This window comes from Vipera berus, assembly GCF_964194415.1.
Source record: "Vipera berus genome assembly, chromosome: 14".
NCBI classification, from domain to species: Eukaryota; Metazoa; Chordata; class Lepidosauria; order Squamata; family Viperidae; genus Vipera; species Vipera berus.
The window spans coordinates 11,063,971-11,083,912 of NC_138217.1; the positions used below are offsets into that span (position 1 = coordinate 11,063,971).

The 19,942-nt window shown below is 44.3% G+C and overlaps 1 protein-coding gene across 1 annotated transcript in view; it reads left to right on the forward strand.

Moving 5' to 3' along the window:
- SRRM4 (serine/arginine repetitive matrix 4) overlaps positions 1 to 19,942 on the forward strand; it is a gene marked incomplete at both ends in the record, with an annotated part of 60,113 nt that overhangs the window by 33,278 nt on the left and 6,893 nt on the right. Inside the window, 6 exons of the mRNA XM_081338823.1 lie at positions 5,102 to 5,227; positions 7,859 to 7,942; positions 8,788 to 8,862; positions 9,337 to 9,363; positions 10,425 to 10,475; positions 10,773 to 10,845. Of these exons, the coding sequence (XP_081194949.1) occupies positions 5,102 to 5,227; positions 7,859 to 7,942; positions 8,788 to 8,862; positions 9,337 to 9,363; positions 10,425 to 10,475; positions 10,773 to 10,845 (436 nt within the window). The remainder of the gene's footprint in view (positions 1 to 5,101; positions 5,228 to 7,858; positions 7,943 to 8,787; positions 8,863 to 9,336; positions 9,364 to 10,424; positions 10,476 to 10,772; positions 10,846 to 19,942) is intronic.

Here is a 19,942-nt window from a genome sequence, read left to right on the forward strand (position 1 = left end):
CCGGGTGCTGCTTTAGAGCGGAGGGCGTCCATCCTGTGAGAACTTGAAGACCCGTGGACTTCAACTCCCAGAATTCCACAGCCAGAATTTTCCTGGGGCTGGGGAATTCTGGGAGTTGAAGTCCCAGGGTCTTCAAGTTGCCACACGTTGGACACCCCCTGCTTTAGAGCCCCCTTTTCTTGGTGGCCAGCCCCTCAAATATCAGGAGAGCATGATTATTTTATTTTATTTTTTTATTTTATTTAGATTTATATACCGCCCTTTAAACCGACCACAGCCACTTTCTCCATTATCCGAGAACGTGCCTCCTTGCTTGATCTTAAAAAGGTTTTTGGAAATAAAATCAGAAAGTCTAGAAAGAGACGCGGGGTGTGTGTGTGTGTATTGGCTTCTTAAATGAAGTTATTTAGTTGCTGGAATTCTTGTCTCTTCAGCAATAATCTGCTTTCCTTTTTTTCTTTCTTTCTTTTTTAATGCGGACAGAAAAAGTCAATACACCTTGTAATAGCTTAAATGTTGGATTAAGATCAAACAATTGCTCAGGCAAGGACACGCACTGCCTGACGTTGAGCTCAAAGGCTTCCACAAAGTTATTATTTGGAAAGCAGGCAAATGAATAAAATAAATACAGTACAAGCGGTCCTTGCTTAACGACCGTCACTTTAGCAACTGTTCAAAATTACAACAAACACCCCCCCACACACACACTCCAAAGCTACTTATGACCCAATTCCAGAGTTCCAAGTGTTGCACAAACACACACACGCACGAACGCTGTAGTCACACAACCCACACTGAACACAACCAGTTCACCTTCATGTAGTGTTCCAGAATCACCATTTAGGACATTTCTATGGTAATTTCCAGCAAAACAAACAAACAAACCCATAGGAGGATGTGGATGACCACCATGCTCACTTAACAACTCCTCTGTTCATTTAAGGACTGTGCTGTTCAGCTAACAACCGCTGCAAAAGAAGTAATAAAATCAGGCCCAACTTATAACCATCATGGCTTAAGAGGGAAATTCTGGAATCTATTGAGGCTTGTCCATAAAGGCAAATATTTCCAATTGCAGAAGCTGAACACCTATTTTTATCAGCTTAGAAATGGGTCTCGAGATGTATGCCCACGTTGGCCAATTACTTTAATTAGAAACATCGTGAATTTTGCGGATGGCACCATAGTTGTAATTGTGAGATACAAAGAATGGAAGCCAAGCAGTTACGGTTAGAATGTTGTAAAAATGGTGCCAACGTGTTTAGACATTTTTTCCCCCCTTCTTGTTCTAATTTCCTTTTAAACATATCCAAATGCTGTCTTGGAAACCCTGCATAAAATCCCTGGGTTATCATACTATGCTTTCTGCCATCGGAAATACCTAATTGGCAGTTGGGCAAGCAGTTTGCTAGTTTTACAGATTTATTATAACTTGAGGCATATGTTTAAAACGTCGTTCAGGGAAGGCAATTTCAAACCAGCCTTGCCTCTTTTCTACAAATCGCTATCTACATTCGCAGGGGGAGGTTTTAACTACAAGTAGTCCTTGATTTGCAACCAGTTGTTTAGTCGCCGAAGGTAGAGCAACATTGAAAAAGATGACTTATGGCTGATTGTCACGCTTACAACCTTTGCAGCCATCCCGAGAGAGAGAGACAGAGAGACAGAGAGACAGAGAGAGAGAAGGACAGACAGAGTGACAGAGACAGACAAATGGAAAGACAGAGAGGGAAAGAGACAGGAGACGAAGAGACAGAGAAACAGAGACAGGGAGATGGAGAGAGAGAGAGAGAGAGAGAGAGAGAGAGAGAGAGAGAGAGAGAGAGAGAGAGAGAGAGAGAGAGAGAGAGAGAGAGAGAGAGAGAGAGAAATTGACACTTGTAATTGACACGCCTGGTTGAAATTGCTTGGAGTCTTGCTTCCTAAATTGATTCCTAGGATACAATGTTTCATAAAAATTATGCCTGATCCACCCATCCCGTTTCGTAAGCTGTCCCCATAAGATTAATGTGTAACCAGTCCAGCTGTTCACTGGGATAGGAAGATCCAGGAAATTGGATTAACTCAGGAGTCTCTGGTTATCTGTAGGTTAAGGCACTGTGGAGCGTAGCTTGCAACTGTAGTCTGAGCTGTCATTATGGGCATCCCCTAAAATTAGCCATATCTCTTTTTGTGGTTCAGCTTTCTAAAACGGACAGTTTGCTCATGATCTCAGGAGTTTTTAGCAGCACCCGAAGGAACATACTGGCTAGATTCTCAAATCGCTCCAAGACATGGCTCGTTGAATCCTAGTTTGTTCAATAAGTCATAATTTTCTGGATTCACCTTAGGGAATCCAAGCCTCAAAGCGTGGTTTAGAAATGGCAGTTGATGGATATTCTTGAGAAACAGGGGGGAAAGGCAGAACCCAAACAGCAATCAGATAGATCCGAAGCAGAAGTGTAATTTGTGGAAACATCTCAGGTTTAATTCTCCCTCGCCCCCAGGGAAGTGAAAAGGAGGAGAGGATAAGTCAGATTGCCTTCAGACGTGCAAGATCATGTTGCTTTAGCCCTGGAATGAAAGTAGTACATTAACTTTTATAACTTTTCTTCCTTAGTCAGGTCTGCCTTCAAGCCCAAACATTGATTGTGTTTGTACCACACGCAAAGCTAAAATAGAATCAACCAGCAATTCAGCTTGTAGTTTTTAAGATTTTTTTTTTTTTAGTGCCATTTGTGCTACCGGAGCTAATTCATAGCAGGTCTTGGAATAAGGCAGCACTGCAGCTCCGTTACCATCTGTGGATTTTTTTATCCTTGCCTTGGGACCAATTTTAATGGAAATAAATTATCTCCAAGCCACTCCAAGCTACCTTGATTTCAGCGCTGCACATTTTCATTGAACTGTAGATGCTTGTACTGTAATCCTTTGGGTTAGTCCTTTGATGGATGTTTCCCTCCCTTCCGCTGCCCTCCTTCTTCTCTCCTTCCTTTCTCCCTTCCCCATTCATTCATTCACTCATTCTGTCACTCATTCTCCTCATCCACCCTCCTTCTCCCTCCCTCCCTCCCTCCCTCCCTCCCTCCCTTCTTTCCATCCCTCCCTCCCTATTCCATTGTTATCATCCTTCCTTCTTCCCTCCTTCCCTCTTTCATCTTCCTCCTTCCTCTCCTCTCTTCCTCCCTCCCCTCCTCCACCCTTCTTCATCTCCTTCCTTAATCTCTCCCTCCCTCTCTCATGGCCTTCCTCTTCCTCCCTCCCTCCCTTATTCATTCACTCACTCAGTTTCTCACACACTCCATCTCCTTCCTTCCTTCCTTCCTTCCTTCCTTCCTTCCTTCCTTCCTTCCTTCCTTCCTTCCTTCCTTCTCTTTCTCTCTTCCTCCCCTCCTCCATCTATCTTCATCTCCTTCCTTAATCTCTCCCTCCCTCTCTCATGGCCTTCCTCTTCCTCCCTCCCTCCCTTATTCATTCACTCAGTTTCTCACACACTCCATCTCCTTCCTTCCTTCCTTCCTTCCTTCCTTCCTTCCTTCCTTCCTTCCTTCCTTCCTTCCTTCCTTCCTTCCTTCCTTCCTTCCCTTTCTCCCTCCCTCACCTCCTTCCTTCTTTCCTCCCTCCCTCCCTTTCTTTTGCAGACTATGGTTTCTGTCATGGAACAGCCTCCGCAGCAGACCAGCCATCCTTATTTTAATCTTAAAGGAAAGGATTATCAGAAAGTTCCCTACAGGAAGCTTAATCAAAGACTGGGGCTCATTTCTTCCATGCCAGGATATGAGGCAGATTGAAGGCCTTTTGATGGCAACCTGGGGGAATATGCTCAACTATTTGCTCAGTGTCATCGCACATTTTGAGAAAGTTTTCTAAGGGGTCCACCAACCATGAGCAGGCCCCTGAAGTTATAACCACAAAATGTGGACTGCCTGTGATAGGAAGCCGGACAACTCAATTTTCATACAGCAAAAGTCCAAAATCAACCTTTACGATTAGGATTGGAGTCAGGCTTTTGTGATGCCCAGAGTTCTCCAGATACTGTGTAACATCATTCATCGGCTCTCTACAGCTACTCCTCCAGTTATGACCGGCCGTTTAGCTCTTGGTAGATGTATACTACATCGATCCACATAAAACAGGGGACAGAGCCATGACCCCCCCGCCCATCTTGAGTTCTGGAACCCCCTGCAGATGCATCAAAATCCACATCCTATACAGGCAACCCTCAGTTTATGTCCAATTTCTTAGTGACCATTCAAACTTACGAACTACCTGCAAAGGGGGGGTTTATGACCTGTTAACCAGCTTCTCTGGTCCTCACCCGATCATTGTCTGTTCCTGCCCAAGGAGATAAATCCATACTGTGAGAGCTACATTCAAAAAAAAAAGAAGAGGATTTGCACACCGGGCGAAATGTTAAATTCGACGTGATTTTGTTTCTCCTTTTAAACGCGATGGGAAACCAGAATTAATTCCACGCAGCAGGAAAGCGCCCCCCCCCCTTGCCGGTTCTAGCAATTTCACTTTAATAATTCAAAGGCAATATTTGGAAAAGTGCTGACTCCTGACCCCGTAGCTGTGGGGAAGAACGCATTTTTTCACCCACGGTTGCAATTTCCACCCGCTTGCAGCGGTCCCAGTCCTACCATTCGACAGAGCAAGCCGCTACTGCAGGCAGATGACTCTGTGTGTGTGAGTGAGTGTGTGTGTGTGTGTGTGTAAAGGGCAGGTCGTTATCCTTTAATTCATTGTGATTCGTTTATTCTTTAATTTATGGCGATTGCATCATTAGCGCCAAAGGTCAAGGAGCGGTGTGGGTCTCTCTGTGGCTCTGTGTGTGTGTGTGTGTGTGTGTGTGTGTGCGCGCACACACACACACACGCTACAGATGCCAAAACAACACAGCAAAATTGAAAGGAAAAGGGCGCTATTTACAACACTGCCAGGCTGCAAAGGCTGCAAGAAAAGGTAGTGGTATGTGAGAATGACCTGGGGGGGGCGGGGAGAGGATGTCTAGGGACCAGTTAGATAAGAGGTAGCTTAGCCCAGGGTACTCCAACCTCTGGGCCACCTGAGAACATATTTTGAAGACGTTATTGTCCATCTTTCAATTTTATGTCCGCAGCTGCCTGCCTCTTCCAACAGAAGTCACCCCTTCCAAAGAGGCACACCCAGCTGGAGAAGCCCTCAACGTCCACGGCTGTGAGAGGCAGAAGAACAGCCTGGAAAACAAGTCACAAAAATCACGCAGGTGAGAGCCGATGCTCAGCCCTAAACCCAAATCTCTTTAGTCCCCTGCTCCATTCTCAGCATTTAAGCCGAGGACTGCAATGGATAGGCAGTCCTATCAAACAGTCAATCAGAGTGAAGCTGGAAGGGACCTTGGAGGTCTTCTAGTCCAGCCCCCCCGCTCAAGCAGGAAACCCTATACCATTCCAGACTAACGTTTGTCCAATCTCTTCCTAAAAACCTCCAGTGATGAAGCGCCCACAACCTCTGGTGGCAAGCAGTTCCACTGGTTAATTATCCTCACTGTAACGAAGTTTCTCCTTAATTCCAGGTTGCTTCTCTCCTTGATTAGTTTCCATCCGTCGCTTCTTGCCCTGCCTTCGGGTGTTTTGGAGAATAGATAGAGCCCCCTTTTCTTTGGGGCAGCCCCTCAAATACTGGAACGTTGCTATCATGTCACCCCAGTCCTTCTTTCCATTAAGCTAGACACCCCCAGTTCCTGCAACTTGCATTTCCTAAGTCCATCTTGTATACTGTAGGTTTCCTTGACTTACAGGCACAACTGAGATTCAAATTTCTGTTGTTAAGCCAAGGGGTTAAGTGAGTTTTATGACCATGGACGTTAAGCGAATCACTGCGGGTTGTTAACATGGTCATTAAGCCATTACCCCCGTCGACTTTGCCCGCTCGGAAGGTCACAAATGGGAATCACGTAGACCCAGGACCTCGCAACCGTCATGAATATGTGCCGGTTGCCAAGGCTTTGAATTTTGACCCCATGATGATGGGGGATGCTGGCGTTGGTTGTAAGCACGAGGACCAGTTTGCAAGTCACCTTTTCCCACGACTCTTGTATAATACTAGCTCAGTTCTGATTTTCAGATTTTCAGCAAGCAAGGAAAATGCCCCCTTTTTCAGATTGTCGGTCTTTTATTCAAGGCGGTTTGATGAAACGAGCAAGCATTACGTGAAGAATATACAAGCAGGCAGCTGGCAGGGAGGGTCAGAAAGTCAAGATGGCCGCCGTGACTCTGGTGGGGCTTTGATCCCGGGGTCACGGTGGACATCTCGACTTTCTTGACCCTCGGCCCATGATGGTCAGCTCTGACAGCTGTAAAAAAAACAAAAAACCACGAGTCTCTCTAATACCTAGCAATCACAGGAAGGCAGTCGGGGAAAGATCAATTTGGGGTTCACTCCCTTTTTTTTTTTAATCTCCCAGAGATCAAACCTTTCTCGTATGGAAACTATTATTTTTTTAAAAAAAAATCCCTTGGCAAGTTCATCATCTCTCTCTCTTACCATCCTCCTTACCTTTCTTTTTCTTCTGCTTTCCCTCCCTCTATCTTTTTTCCCTTTCAAGCCCGGGAAATCAAGGAGGCGATTTAAAGGGTCCGATTTGCTTAAAAAAACGATCCCAGAATTGAGGAGATGTTCCGTCTATTCGTTATCTGCTAGCAGGGAGAGAGAACAGAGCGGACGCCGTCTGCTTCAAATCTCTGTCTTTGAGGCCAAGGAGATGCTTTTTTGCGCCCCCCCCCCCACCTCTTTCAAACGGTCTTCAAGAGCCGTCGGAAAGAATCAGAATCCGATCAGCTCCCGGAGATATCAAAAGCCAATGAAATTGTCCTCTGGAAATAATAATAATAATAATAATAATAATAATAATAATAATAATAATAATAATAATAATGAAAAGTTGAGTTTTTACCTTGATGCATAGCACCTGCAGCTTTCCGGCTCCATCTGTCTTTAGGCCGTGCCATGAAGCTGAGCTGATAAATCGCATTCGGTATTGAGGGCGCACTCACAAAATGTCTCCCGGGCGGCTTGCCAAGGGGGACAGGTGCATTTACCTGTGTGATCTTTGATCACCCCACTTAACGCCAGTTCCACAAACCTGCTCAGGGCTGTCCTTAGCTTTATATCCCCCAAGCAGATGTGTCCATTTTTGTCCATGTGATCATCAGACTGCTTTGTAGGTCGTAAGTGTGAGGACGGGCTGTAAGTCGCTTTTCCAGTGCCATTGCAACTTTGAGTGATTGCTTAACAAATGGCTGCAAGCTGAGGTTGTAAGTCACCCACACACCGTTCTCATGATCTGCACACCACACACACAGAGAGAGAAAGAGACAGCCCTGGAAAAGTAACGGGATTCCTGTTAATGAATTTCTATTGAATACGCTGCTTTTAATCATCAACAGCTCTTAAATATACATTTTTGAGATTTATTTATTCCTAAAAAATCTTATACGGCCGTCCAACTAGGCACCCCCTCCCAAACCAAATCGAATTGCGACTAATTTGTTTTAAAAACATACTTAGGGAAAGTAAGCCAAATGTAGAAATCTATTACGGACTTGTTAACCTCAATAAATGTGTCTTTGAAAACTTAGTGCTAAGTGAGCTAACATACAGTAACTTCCTCATTATATCTGCAATTTCTCCTTCCAAGAGACACTTAATTTCAGGCATGACTAAATTACCCAGAACGTGGCAATTAAACGTAGTAAGGCCGCCTTTTCCAATGGACTAATGGCGAATTTGTCAATGCCATTATTATTATTATTATTATTATTATTATTATTATTATTATTATTATTATTATTATTATTATTATTATTATTATTATTATTTTCTTTTTTCCCCAAAGTCCATCTTGGGATGCTGAATCTTCCCCACCTCCATCCAAGGGAAAGAAAAAGAAGAAAAAATCAGCAAGGAAGAAAAGAAGGAGGTAAGTGAAGGACCATCGATCCGTGGTCCCAAATAGTCAAAGTCCCAAAAGAACTCAGCCCTGACCCAAAGGTGCTTTTTCAAAAGGCAACTGGACTTCCTTTGTTTTTCTTTGAAGATGTTTCAATCAATCAATCAATCAATCAATCAATCAGAACAGAGCTGGAAGGGAATGTCCAGTCTCTTCTTAAAGACCCTTTCCTTCCTTCCTTCCTTCCTTCCTTCCTTCCTTCCTTCCTTCCTTCCTTCCTTCCTTCCTTCCTTCCCTCCTTCCTTCCTCCCTCCCTATTTTTCCTTCCTTCCTTCCTTCCTTCCTTCCTTCCCTCCCTCCTTCTTTCCTTCCTTCGCTCCCTCCCTCCTTCTTTCCTTCCTTCCTTCCTTCCTTCCTTCCTTCCCTCCCTCCTTCCTTCTGTCCTTCCTTCCTTCCTTCCCTCCTTCCCTCCTTCCTTCCTCCCTCCCTATTTTTCCTTCCTTCCTTCCTTCCTTCCTTCCTTCCTTCCCTCCCTCCTTCTTTCCTTCCTTCGCTCCCTCCCTCCTTCTTTCCTTCCTTCCTTCCTTCCTTCCTTCCTTCCTTCCTTCCTTCCCTCCCTCCTTCCTTCCTTCTGTCCTTCCTTCCTTCCTTCCCTCCCTCCCTCCTTCTTTCCTTCCTTCCCTCCCTCCCTCCCTCCCTCCCTCCCTCCTTCTTTCCTTCCTTTCTTAATTTTTGTTTCTGTGTGTATTTTAACATACAACAAACTCTGATAAGAAAATAAAAAGACTAAATAGATTCTTCTCTCCTACTTCAAGCTACAGATTCCTCTGGCAGGCTTAATCAAATCAACCTAACTTCTGTTAACTTCTTCCTAGATCTCCCTCCTACAGTGTTTCTCCTCCAAAGAAGAAGAAGAAAAAGAAGAGTTCAAAGAAAAGGAAAAGAAACAGGTACATTTTTTCCACTGGATGTTATTTTTCCTGGAATAGATCCATGTGGATCTGCTTTGTTTAACATAATTTGTGGGCTGTGATGTTGGAAAGCTGGCAACGAAGGGCAGATGTGGTATTCCAGAGGCAATAATAATAATATCAAGCTTAGCAACAGAAATTCTGGTGTCCATCCTGCTCGTAAGCTGAGGACCACTTGTATCCCCCTGGGGCATGTCTGCTTCTGCTCTCTATTTTTTTGAAAATCTTATTTTTAGCGGGGTGTGTGTGTCAGGATTTCATACAGATGTTCCACCCTGATATGCGTTTCTTTGGTTTTTGAAATAGCATCTTTTTTATTCTTACTGTATTTCAAACCTGTTTGATCAAAATATTCGCTGACTCTCGAAATCTTCCTGGGTTTGATTTTTTTTCTTTCCCCAGTTTGCAGTGTGTTTACATGTATTTGTGTGTGTGTGTGTGTGTGTTTTGCAGGATGTCTTCAAAGAAGAAAAGACACAGGTAAGGAGAGTGGTGGCTTTGACCCCTGCCTCAGCAATATAAACCTAGAATCGCAGAATAAAGTACTTTTTCCAGTGCTCAGTCAGAGCAGCTGTTTGCCAGAATGAACATGTTACAGAGACCCTTCACAGCTAGGCCCCCCTATTAAAATTTCCCATATGATAGAACCATTTCTTAATTAACCAAGAATATTGAAATATCCTTTACTTTAAAGGAGGATGTTTGCAGCTCAGGATTGAAATGAGGAGTCCTTGGTGCCCCCTGAGCTGTGTGGTTTTCTTGCAGATGTTTCATGACCCAACTAGGGAACATCATCAGTGCTAGAAGGAGTGGGGCTTGAGGAGAGGAGGAGGAGGAGGAGGAGGAGGAGGAGGAGGAGGAGGAGGAGGAGGAGATAGGAGAAAGAAAAAGGAGATTAGGACTGTGGGATCCTTCGTGCTCTCTGAGCTTGGTGGTTTTCTTGCAGACGTTTCATGAACCAACTAGGGAACATCATCAGTGCTAGAGGGAGTGGGGATTGAGGAGAGGAGGAGGAGGAGGAGGAGATAGGAGGAAGAAAAAGGAGAGGAGGACTGTGGGATCCTTGGTGCTCTCTGAGCTGGGTAGTTTTCTTGTAGACGTTTCATGACCCAACTAGGGAACATCATCAATACTAAAAGAGTTGGGTTTCGGAGGAGGAGGAGGAGGAGGAAAAAGTCTGTGGGGTCCTGGGTGCTCTCTGAGCTTGGTGGTTTTCTTGCAGACATTTCATGACCCAACTAGGGAACATCATCAGTGCTAGAAAGGAGTGGAGTTGGAGGAGGAGGAGGAGGAGGAGGAGGAGGAAGAGGAGGAGGACTGTGGGATCCTTGGTGGTCTCTGAGCTTGGTTGTTTTCTATAGGACTACCTATAGCGAGTATTAACATACCATAAACCTGGATTCGGTTGAACTGCCTGGACTCCTGATTTCTTGACAGTGGCTCAAGGAATAAGCTGAATTATGTTTCGGACAGATTTGCCTGCTCTAGGAGCCTCTTGAGAGATGAACAGCAGCCAAGTAATCAATCTGTTTCTTATTTAGTTCATCCAGCCCCAAGAGAAAAAGGAAGGAGGGGAAGAAACACAAAAAGCGGTAAGTTGAGAGACGCTGGCTGGGCCTACGCCGGTTCTGGTGGGCTAAACGGCACCTGTCTTTCCAGGCGCCCACGATGGGAGAGTTGGGCGGGTTGAGTTTTTAGGAGACTGTTTGGTCCACCCAGAGCTCTGTGTATGTCACCTTGAGCAATTCCTTACCACGATCGATCGATTGCCTTTAAGGTTAAGAGATCCATGAGCCAAAATTTCCAATTCCTTCTCTTTGTTCCCGAGGAGGATGGGTGACCTTTATTCCATTGGCTTTCTCCTCTCAAAAGCTCGCGTAGCCGTCCAGAGAAATCCAGACGCCATCGTTGCCGTTTGAGTTCAGGCAGCGCCAATTCTCACTCGGAGAGCTGTCGAAGCCGGTAAGCCATCTTCGAGTTTGCTGAAATTCTCTTAAGTTCATTCTCCTTCTTGTGCAACGTCAGCTCCTGCTAAGAGAATTTTGTTTTATTTTATTTTATTTTATTTTATTTTATTTTATTTTATTTTAATTCCATTTATATCCCGCCCTTCTCCGAAGACTCAGGGCGGCTTACAAGCTTAGCAGTAGCCTTCATTCTATGTACCGTATATGCCTGCTTATTAGGGCTTTCACACACACACACCCCAAGCGGCATTATAACAAAGTCAGCTTATTGCCCCCAACAATCTGGGTCCTCATTTTACCTACCTCGGAAGGATGGAAGGCTGAGTCAACCTTGAGCCTGGTGGGACTCGAACCTGCACTAATTGCAGGCAGCTGGTGTTACTTAAGGAGGCATTAGCCCACTGTTCCACCAAGTTTAACCACCGTGTGGGAAGTAGATGAACAGAGATGAAAGGAAGAACTTTCACAAAAAAAGAATTATCGAGGGAGAAGGAAAAATATCCTTTCCCAAATATCCTGAATAGCGTTAAAAAAATACCTGAACTGACTCAAGATCCACGGAGAGTCCTATTTTAACGCTAAATTGACCTTCCAAGCAAAGCCCGCTGTGTCAACAATGGTTGTCACTTTTGATCTGGGGGCTCTGTCACTGTCTTGTGCAATGATGCTTTTTTTAAAAAAAATAAAATAAAAATAAAACTACAACTCGCATGAGACAACAATCTCACCGGAGGAATGGAAGATCCATTGGGAATGACGGATTCCGGGGGCAATATTGCTGAAAATGTTAATAATAGGGGAAGGTGGCAGCTGTAACCACCAGAAGACAATCCTCACTTGGAAATGTTTCCTATTTTGGTGTCACAATAAATATAATTCAGCATTAGCCATTCCATGTCAACTTACTAGGAGAATTTAACCAAGACTGAGCTAGCCAAAAAATGCTGACAAACTGTAGACATTAATATCCCCTTCAGGATCTCAGACAAGGACTTGGGACCTCAGAAGAAATGGCACTTTCATGAAATTTCCCCATTATTAACAGAATTATAGAATAACAGAGTTGGATGGGACCTTGGAGGTCTTCTAGTCCAACCCATTGTTCATGCAGGAGACACATTCTGGACAAAGGGCTGTACAATCTCTTCTCAGAAACCTCCAGTGGTGGAGCACCCACAATTTGTGGAGGGAAGCCGTTCCACTGATTGACTGTTCTCACTGTCAGGAAGTTTCTCCTTAATTCCAGGTTGCTTCTCTCCTTGATGAGTTTCCATCGGTTGCTTCTTGTCCTGCCTTCGGGTGCTTTGCCTTCTCTCTCTGGAAGCCTCTTAGATATTGAAACGCTGCTATCATGTCATCCTTCGTTGAGACTCTAGAAAGAGTGCAGAGAAGAGCAACAAAGATGATCAGGGGATTGGAGGCTAAAACACATAAAGCACGGTTGTTGGAATTGGGTATGTCTAGTTTAATGAAGAGAAGGACGAGGGGGGACATGATAGCAGTCTTCCAATATCTGAGGGGCTGCCCCAAAGAAGAGGGGGTCGAATTATTCTCCAAAGTGCCTGAAGGCAGGACAAGAAGCAATGGATGGAAACTAATCAAGGAGGGAAGCAACCTAGAACCAAGGAGAAATTTCCTGACTGTGAAAACAGTGAACGACTTGTCTAAAGAAGTTGTGGGTGCTCCATCACTGGAGGTTTTTAAGAAGAGATTGGGCAACCATTTGCCTGAGCAGGGGGTTGGTCTAGAAGACCTCCAAAGTCCCTTCCAACTCTGTTATTCTATTCTATTCTGCTCTTATTCTATTCCACTCTACTCTACTCTACTCTACTCTACTCTACTCTACTCTACTCTACTCTATTCTGAAGAGAGCAAACTTTATTTTGACAGACATAGGCTGAGAAGCAGATTCCAAGATGAAGGCGGCAAAGGGAGACCCGGCCGATCACGGCATGCGTCAAAGAGGACTTCTCACTCCAACGAAGCAGGAGAGTTGGCTGGGAGCCCCCTCCTGGGCTGCACCCTGCAGAACAATTACTTTCTCTCCACGGGTGAACTTGTAAGTACCCCCTATCCGCTAAAATCTCCTTAGGTTAGATTTGTGTGCTACGTCGCGACATGTTGAAGGCTCCATCGTTTTAGTCAGAGGCCAGTCAGCTTCTTTCTGGAAAACAACTTCTGTTTGGCTGCCCACCTGGTGGAAGTGGGGAAGGGAAGATGGGGCTGGCCACGTGGGGGAGAGACCCAGAGGAGAGATTGCTTACGCTCTCGACCACGAATGATAAAGAGGAGGCATTTATGAAAGTATGGGCCTCTAGCTTTGATATTTGATGAGACGTGTTTTTATGTACCTTTTCTGCTCGCTGTCTTGATTCCCTGCCGTCTCTCTTCTGCACCCTTTCTCTCAATCTTTGGAGGCGTAAAAGATTAAACCTATAAAAAGAAACATTTCCGTGAATGTAATTGCAGCACAAAGTGTATGAGTGTTGGAGGCAGGGGGTGGGGGAGGAAGAGGACAGCGCAGGAAAAAAGTGGAGCAGCCTTGGCTGCCTTCAAACTCAACTTCCCTGTTGTGAGCGGCATTGGCCAAACTCATAGGTGCAAAGGGATAGTAGGTGAGCATCCAAGAAGAAAGGAGGGTGTGTCTGTGAGAGAGGGCTTACTCCTGTCTTCCACCAGCCAAGGAAACTGGACATTCCTCCATAGATGGCAAGGCTTCAGTGGGATTTTATACACCCCAAAATGTCATCCGTTCCTGGTTTAGAGAAATCTTTGGTTCGCTCCACAAATCGCTTCTGCAACAGAGACAACCCAGGTTGTGTGTCTGCAAGATTTTCCCACTTAAGACCAAAGGAGAGGTAACCATGGCTCAAACGTGGCTTAATGTTTTTCTCTCCTTTTTCCCTGGATTTTTTTTTATATGCTACTGCTATTATTTTGACCAATAATTCGAGGCCATGAATGTATCCAACACGCCTCCTCCTTATTTTCCCCCTAACAACTCTGGGAGAGGTGGGGTTGGGCTGAGAAAGGGATTGGCCCAGAGTCACCCAGCTAGCTTTCATGCTTAAGGCAGGACTAGAACTCCCGGTCTCCTGGTGATTGGCCCAAAGTCACCCAGCTAGCTTTGATGCCTGAGGTGGGACTAAAACTCACCGTCTCCTGGCAATTGGCCCAGAGTCACCCAGCTGGCTTTCGTGCCTAAGATGGAACTAGAACTCACTGTCTCCTGGTGATTGGCCCAAAGTCACCCAGTTGGCATTTCATGGCTAAGGGCAGGACTAGAACTCACAGTCTCCTGCTTTAATGACTAGACCAAACCCTTTCATGAAGAATTCTCAGAAATTTGCATTTTGCAAATTTGGCCTGATTTTGCCTTCATTGGGATTTTAGGATTTTTTTTCTCTCTCTCTCTCTCTTGGAGTCAACCTGATGGTTTCCCCATTTTTATAGGACCAAAAATGTAGACTAAACTGCTAAACTTTAGCTTGTGCTTGTTGGTTTAAGTATTACTCTAATCTCAGCAGGTGATGAAAAATGTCTTTGTCTGAACTTGGAAGCTATACAGGGTCAGTTCCGGTCAGTATTTGGATGGGAGCTGAGCAGAAAATGTTGGAGCTGTTGGCTTAACTACAAAGTTTTTTCAAAAGAAAAGAAAAGAAAAAAGAAAATCAACAAGAAAACAGTGACAGATCACTTCCATCTTGCAGCCAAGAAAACAGCATGAATATGTCCCTTAAGCTCTTAAAAAGCCAAGTTTGATCGGAAGTCTTTATTATCATTCCAGCTTTCACCGTATCGTCCCGATAAGTTTGCAGGCCAAGGTAGAACTTCTGAGTTAATTAAAAATAAACGAGACAAGTCTTTAAAAGAACAGAGCTTCAATCAGTCCCCGCTGCCAGTTTGACTTTGTCAACCACGACACAAATGTCCTCATGCAAGGCAACTCAGTCCAAACTACCAGTATTCTTTAAACAGTCCACAATTTCCAGTGGCTAAATGAGTTCTGCCTCCGTTTTACGACCATTCTCGCCACAGCTGATCAGCGAATCCCTGCAGCGGTTCAGTCGACAACACGCTTGTTCAGTGAACTTGGCTTCCCCGAGGATTTTGCTTGGCAGAAGGTTGCAAAAGGGGATCACAGGACACACACACACAGACACACACACACACACGCACACACACACACACAGAGGACACTGCAACCGTCGTATATATATGAGTCGGTTGCCAAGGGTCTGAATTTTGATCCTGTGACCGCGGGAGGCTGCAAGCAGTTGTAAGGGTGAAAAACAGTGCTAATTGGCTTCCCCCCCCCCAGTGCCATTGTAACTTTGAGCAGATTAAATGAATGGTTGTAAGTCGTAAGCGTGGCTGGCTGGGGAATTCTGGGAAGGGAAGTCCGCGTATCTTCAATTGCCAAGGTTGAAAAACACTGCATTAGAGACAGGGGGATGCTGTTGAACACTGAGAAGGCTGGTCCCACCTGGTTCAGTCCACAAATTTATCTTTCCTTCTCCAAAGGCCCATTCGATGCCCAGTAAACCATCTTCTCCAGCTTAATTGAAAACCTCACCGTGAGGATGCTTGAGCACTCAGCTTCCGATCTGTCGCTTCTCGAGCAAAAAGTTCCGTGCAAATTAAAAGCGGAATGCTGAAAATCGGAGACTGCTGGTTTGTCTTCTCCGCCTGGGTTTCCCCCTGCTTCTTTAGCGAAATTAATCCCTCGCGGTCTCGGAGAAGCGTGTGCAGTCTTACAGCCCCATCCTAAAATCAGAACAAGGGGAAAGTCTTCTCGTACGAGAAGGAAAAATCTGCATGGGGTTACCACGTCAACGTATCAATCGATGCAGCCTCTACGTTTGTTGAATTCGTAGCATTTGTTCTTTGAAAGAACGAAGGGATGAATGAATGAATGAATGAATGAATGAATGAATGAATGAATGAATGGGTAGAAATGCCTTGAGACTTGCATAGGTATAACTTTCAGCTCCAGGACCAATACCCAAACCCACGCTAAATGAAGGAATATTTTAATGGCTTTGACATGAAGGAATATTTTAATGGCTTTGACATGAAGGAATATTTTAATGGATTGATATGCATGTTTTCATTGACTGGTGTGAAATGAACATATTGATTGATTGATGTGAATGTTTTCATTGATTACGCATGCTTTAACGGATCGATATGAATGAACGTTTTGATTGATATGAATATTTTCATCGATTGGCATAGACGCTTTCATCGGTGGGCATGAATGAATATTTTAATCGGTCGACACGTTTCAATTGATTGGTATGAACGAACGTTTGGATTGATGAATATCAATAAATATTTTAATTTATTGAGGTGTATTTAGCCTAGGGGCAGGAAGGTGTGGAAACAGTTGCCTGCCATGCTCTAATGCCATCTCCTGCCAAGATTTTGTAAAAAAAAAACCCAAACCCCAAAAAGGCAACCTGTTTTGGTGGGTGGGAATCTGGCCATAGGGTGATGGCATATCCAGGGCATTTTAAGTAATTAAAAGGGTGGGTAACCCAATCTCCTAGTAGGTGGGTACTAGAGTTCTTAGAAAATAATTTCTGTAGCTCAGGGTTCAACTGTGGGGACCTGGTGCTCTCTGAACTTGTTTTTTTTTTTTTGCAGACATTTCATTAGCCAACTAGGTAACATCATCAATGCTAGAAGGGAGTGTAGGTTTGCGGAGAGGAGGAGGAGGAGGAGGAAGAGGAGGAGGAGGATACAATGATATTAATAACTGCTGGCAGTAAAAGATATTTAGTTCAGTGGTTCTCAACTGGGGGGGGGGCTGCAGTGTTATTGCAGGAGTCCGGGAAGTTTGAAAAAATGTTATAATATAAATCTTTATTTTATTTTATTTATTTTAATCCCATTTATATCCCACCCTTCTCCAAAGACTCAGGGCGGCTTACAATTTAAAACACAAATCAATCTGCTTAGCAGTAGCCTTCATTCTATGTATATGCCTGCTTAATAGGGCTTTCACACACACACACCCCAAGCGGCATTATAACAAAGTCAGCTTATTGCCCCCAACAATCTGGGTCCTCATTTTACCTACCTCGGAAGGATGGAAGGCTGAGTCAACCTTGAGCCTGGTGGGACTCGAACCTGCGCTAATTGCAGGCAGCTGGTGTTACTTGAGCTAAGTCTGGAGGGGGGGTCCGTAGCCATAAAAAAGCACAGGTGGTCCTTGACTTACAACACTTCAAAGTTGCAACGGCACTGAAAAAAGTCACTCATGACCGTTTTTCACACTTATGACCGTTGCGGCAAGCCTCTGGGTCACGCAATCCCCTTCTGCAACCAGTGGGGAAACCAGAGTCGTTTAACAACCGTGTTGCTAATTTTAAGACCTGCAGCGATTCACTTAACAAATGTGGCAAGAGAAGTCCTAAAATGGGGGCAAAACTCACTTAACGTATTTCTCACTTAGCAACATAAATTTGGTGCTCAGTTATGGTTGTAAATTGAGGACGACCTATATTTAAGGGTGGGAGGTGGGGAGTGAAGAAAAGGTTTTGAGAGCCACAGATTCAGTTGATATAAAGTTTGCATTTCTGCTTGGAAAAGACCTCAAGAGCTGGCAAAATTCTGCTCGCCTCCTAAAACCAAGATTTAGGTCTTTCTCCCGCACAGCAAACCCTGCCTTTTTTTTTTCTCGTGTTTCTTTGTTGTGTTTTCAAATCTTTGATTTCCTGGGAATTTCTATTTTATTTTATTTTTTAAATTTTTTTGCCTTTTCTGTGGACCAGGATCCTGAACCTGGGATCAATCAGATGGGAGGGATTTGAGAAAAGAGGATTAAAAAAAAAGAGCATTGAACATTAAAAAATAAAATAAAAAAGCAAATACAGGATTGGAAGAGAGAAAGAGCGAGAGAGAGCGAGGGAGAGAGAGAGAGAGAAAGAGAGAGGGGTTGAAATTTGGTTTTCATTCTTTTTTTTTTTTAAAAAAATCTCTCTTGTAATTTAAAACTCTAACCATGGACTTACGTTCCCCAATCTTCCCTTTTTTTTACACCTTACCTACTAAAGGAGGATTTCTTGCTTGGTAAGTGAATGCTAACCGCAAGCTGTCAGGATATTAATTATTAGAGGCCATGCAGAAATATTCTACAAGGGGGATTGCACACAGCCATTCATGTCTGCCTTCTTTCTCTAGAGCAACTGTCCGTTTTCAGTATGTTTGGTTTTCCTTATTCCTCCCCCCCCCTTTCTCTCTCTCTCTCTCTCTCTCTCTCTCTCTCTCCTACTCTTCCTCTCCTTCTCTCTCTGTTTTTACTTATGATATTAAAAAAATAATATTTGTGAGCACTTCAGAGGGGAATCTTGCCAGAAAATCACTTGTCTATAGTAAAAGGTAAAGGTTCCCCCGCACACGCGTGGTAGTCGTTTCCGACTCTAGGGGCCGGTGCTCATCTCCGTTTCAAAGCCAAAGAGCCAGCGCTTGTCCGAGGACGTCTCCGTGGTCATGTGGCCGGCATGACTAGACGCCAAAGGCGCACGGAACGCTGTTACCTTCCCACCGGAGTGGCCCCTATTTTTCTACTTGCATTTTTACGTGCTTTAGAACTGCTAGGTTGGCAGAAGCTGGGACGAATAACAGGCGCTCACTCTGTTACGCGGCATTCGACCCGCCAAACTGCCGACCTTCTGATCGACAAGCTCAGCGACCTGGCAATGGCTGGTGAGGTTCCACCCTCGCCTTCCTTCTGACTCCAAATTGAGTTTTTCCCTTAGCTCCTGGGGAAAGACCCGTTCCCTCTTGCGAGTCTGGACTACATCTTTCCACCTGTCCCTCGGGACCGTTCCCTTTACACTCTGCCTTGGAGATAAGAATAGCAGAGACAGAATCTCTGCCAAGATTTCAAGGTTCTGTTATAATAATAATAATCTGGCCACCGTTTGTTAAGTCACTTTGTTAAGTGAATCTGGCTTTCCCCATTGATTCGCTTGTCGGAAGGTTGCAAAAGGGGATCGCGTCAGCCGGGACGCTGCAACCGTCATAAATACGAGTCGGTTGCCAAGCATCCAAATTTTGATTGAGTGACCCTGGAGATGCGGCCATGGTCATTAAGTGTGGGGGGGAAAAACCCGGTCGTAATTCACTTTTTTTTCCAGCGCTGTTGCAACTTCAAATGGTCAGTCAGTCAACTGTTTTTAAGTTGAGGATTTCCTGACCTGTCTATCTTGGCGGGCTGACAGAATGCAGAGCCAGCAAACTGGGCTACAGCTTAACCAGGATTAATTCCAGCAGAAGCAGTTCAGTTCAGTAGAACAACAGAAATACCCAAATTGGATCGGATGGATTTTTACAGCCTTTTGTCTGATTTCTAAAACTGGATGTCTTTTTTTTATTTTTTACTCCCCAGTGACCGTCTATTTTTATTCCTTCTTTTTCTTTCTTATGGTTTGTTTAGGGTTTTTTCTTAAATTTTCCTAAGCTCCTTTGATCTCTGCATTATAAAAAAAAAACTACACAGTGACACCTTTCTGACAACATGGACCGCATGCTGTTAGTATTCTTTGCATGATTGAAAAACCTCTCAGTTATATCTGGGAGAGAGAGAGAAAAAAAGACAGTGACTCGTGCATTTCTTTTAGTAAGATGTGATTTGAGTTCAAACTTTTCTTTCTTTCTTTCTTTCTTTCTTTCTTTCTTTCTTTCCTTCTTCCTTCCTTCCTTCCTTCCTTCTTTCTTCTTTCCTTCCTTCCTTCCTTCTTTCTTTCTTCCTTCTTTCCTTCCTTCCTTCCTTCCTTCCTTCCTTCTTTTTCTTCCTTCTTTCCTTCCTTCCTTCCTTCCTTCCTTCCTTCCTTCCTTCCTTCCTTCTTTCTTTCCTTCCTTCCTTCTTTCCTTCCTTCCTTCTTTCTTTCTTTCTTTCTTCTTTCCTTCCTTCCTTCTTCCTTCCTTCCTTCCTTCCTTCCTTCCTTCCTTCCTTCCTCCCTCCTTCTTTCTTTCTTTCTTTCTTTCTTTCTTTCTTTCTTTCTTTCTTTCTTTCTTTCTTTCTTTCTTTCTTTCTTCCTCCTTCCTTCCTTCCTTCCTTCCTTCCACCTTCCTTCCTTCCA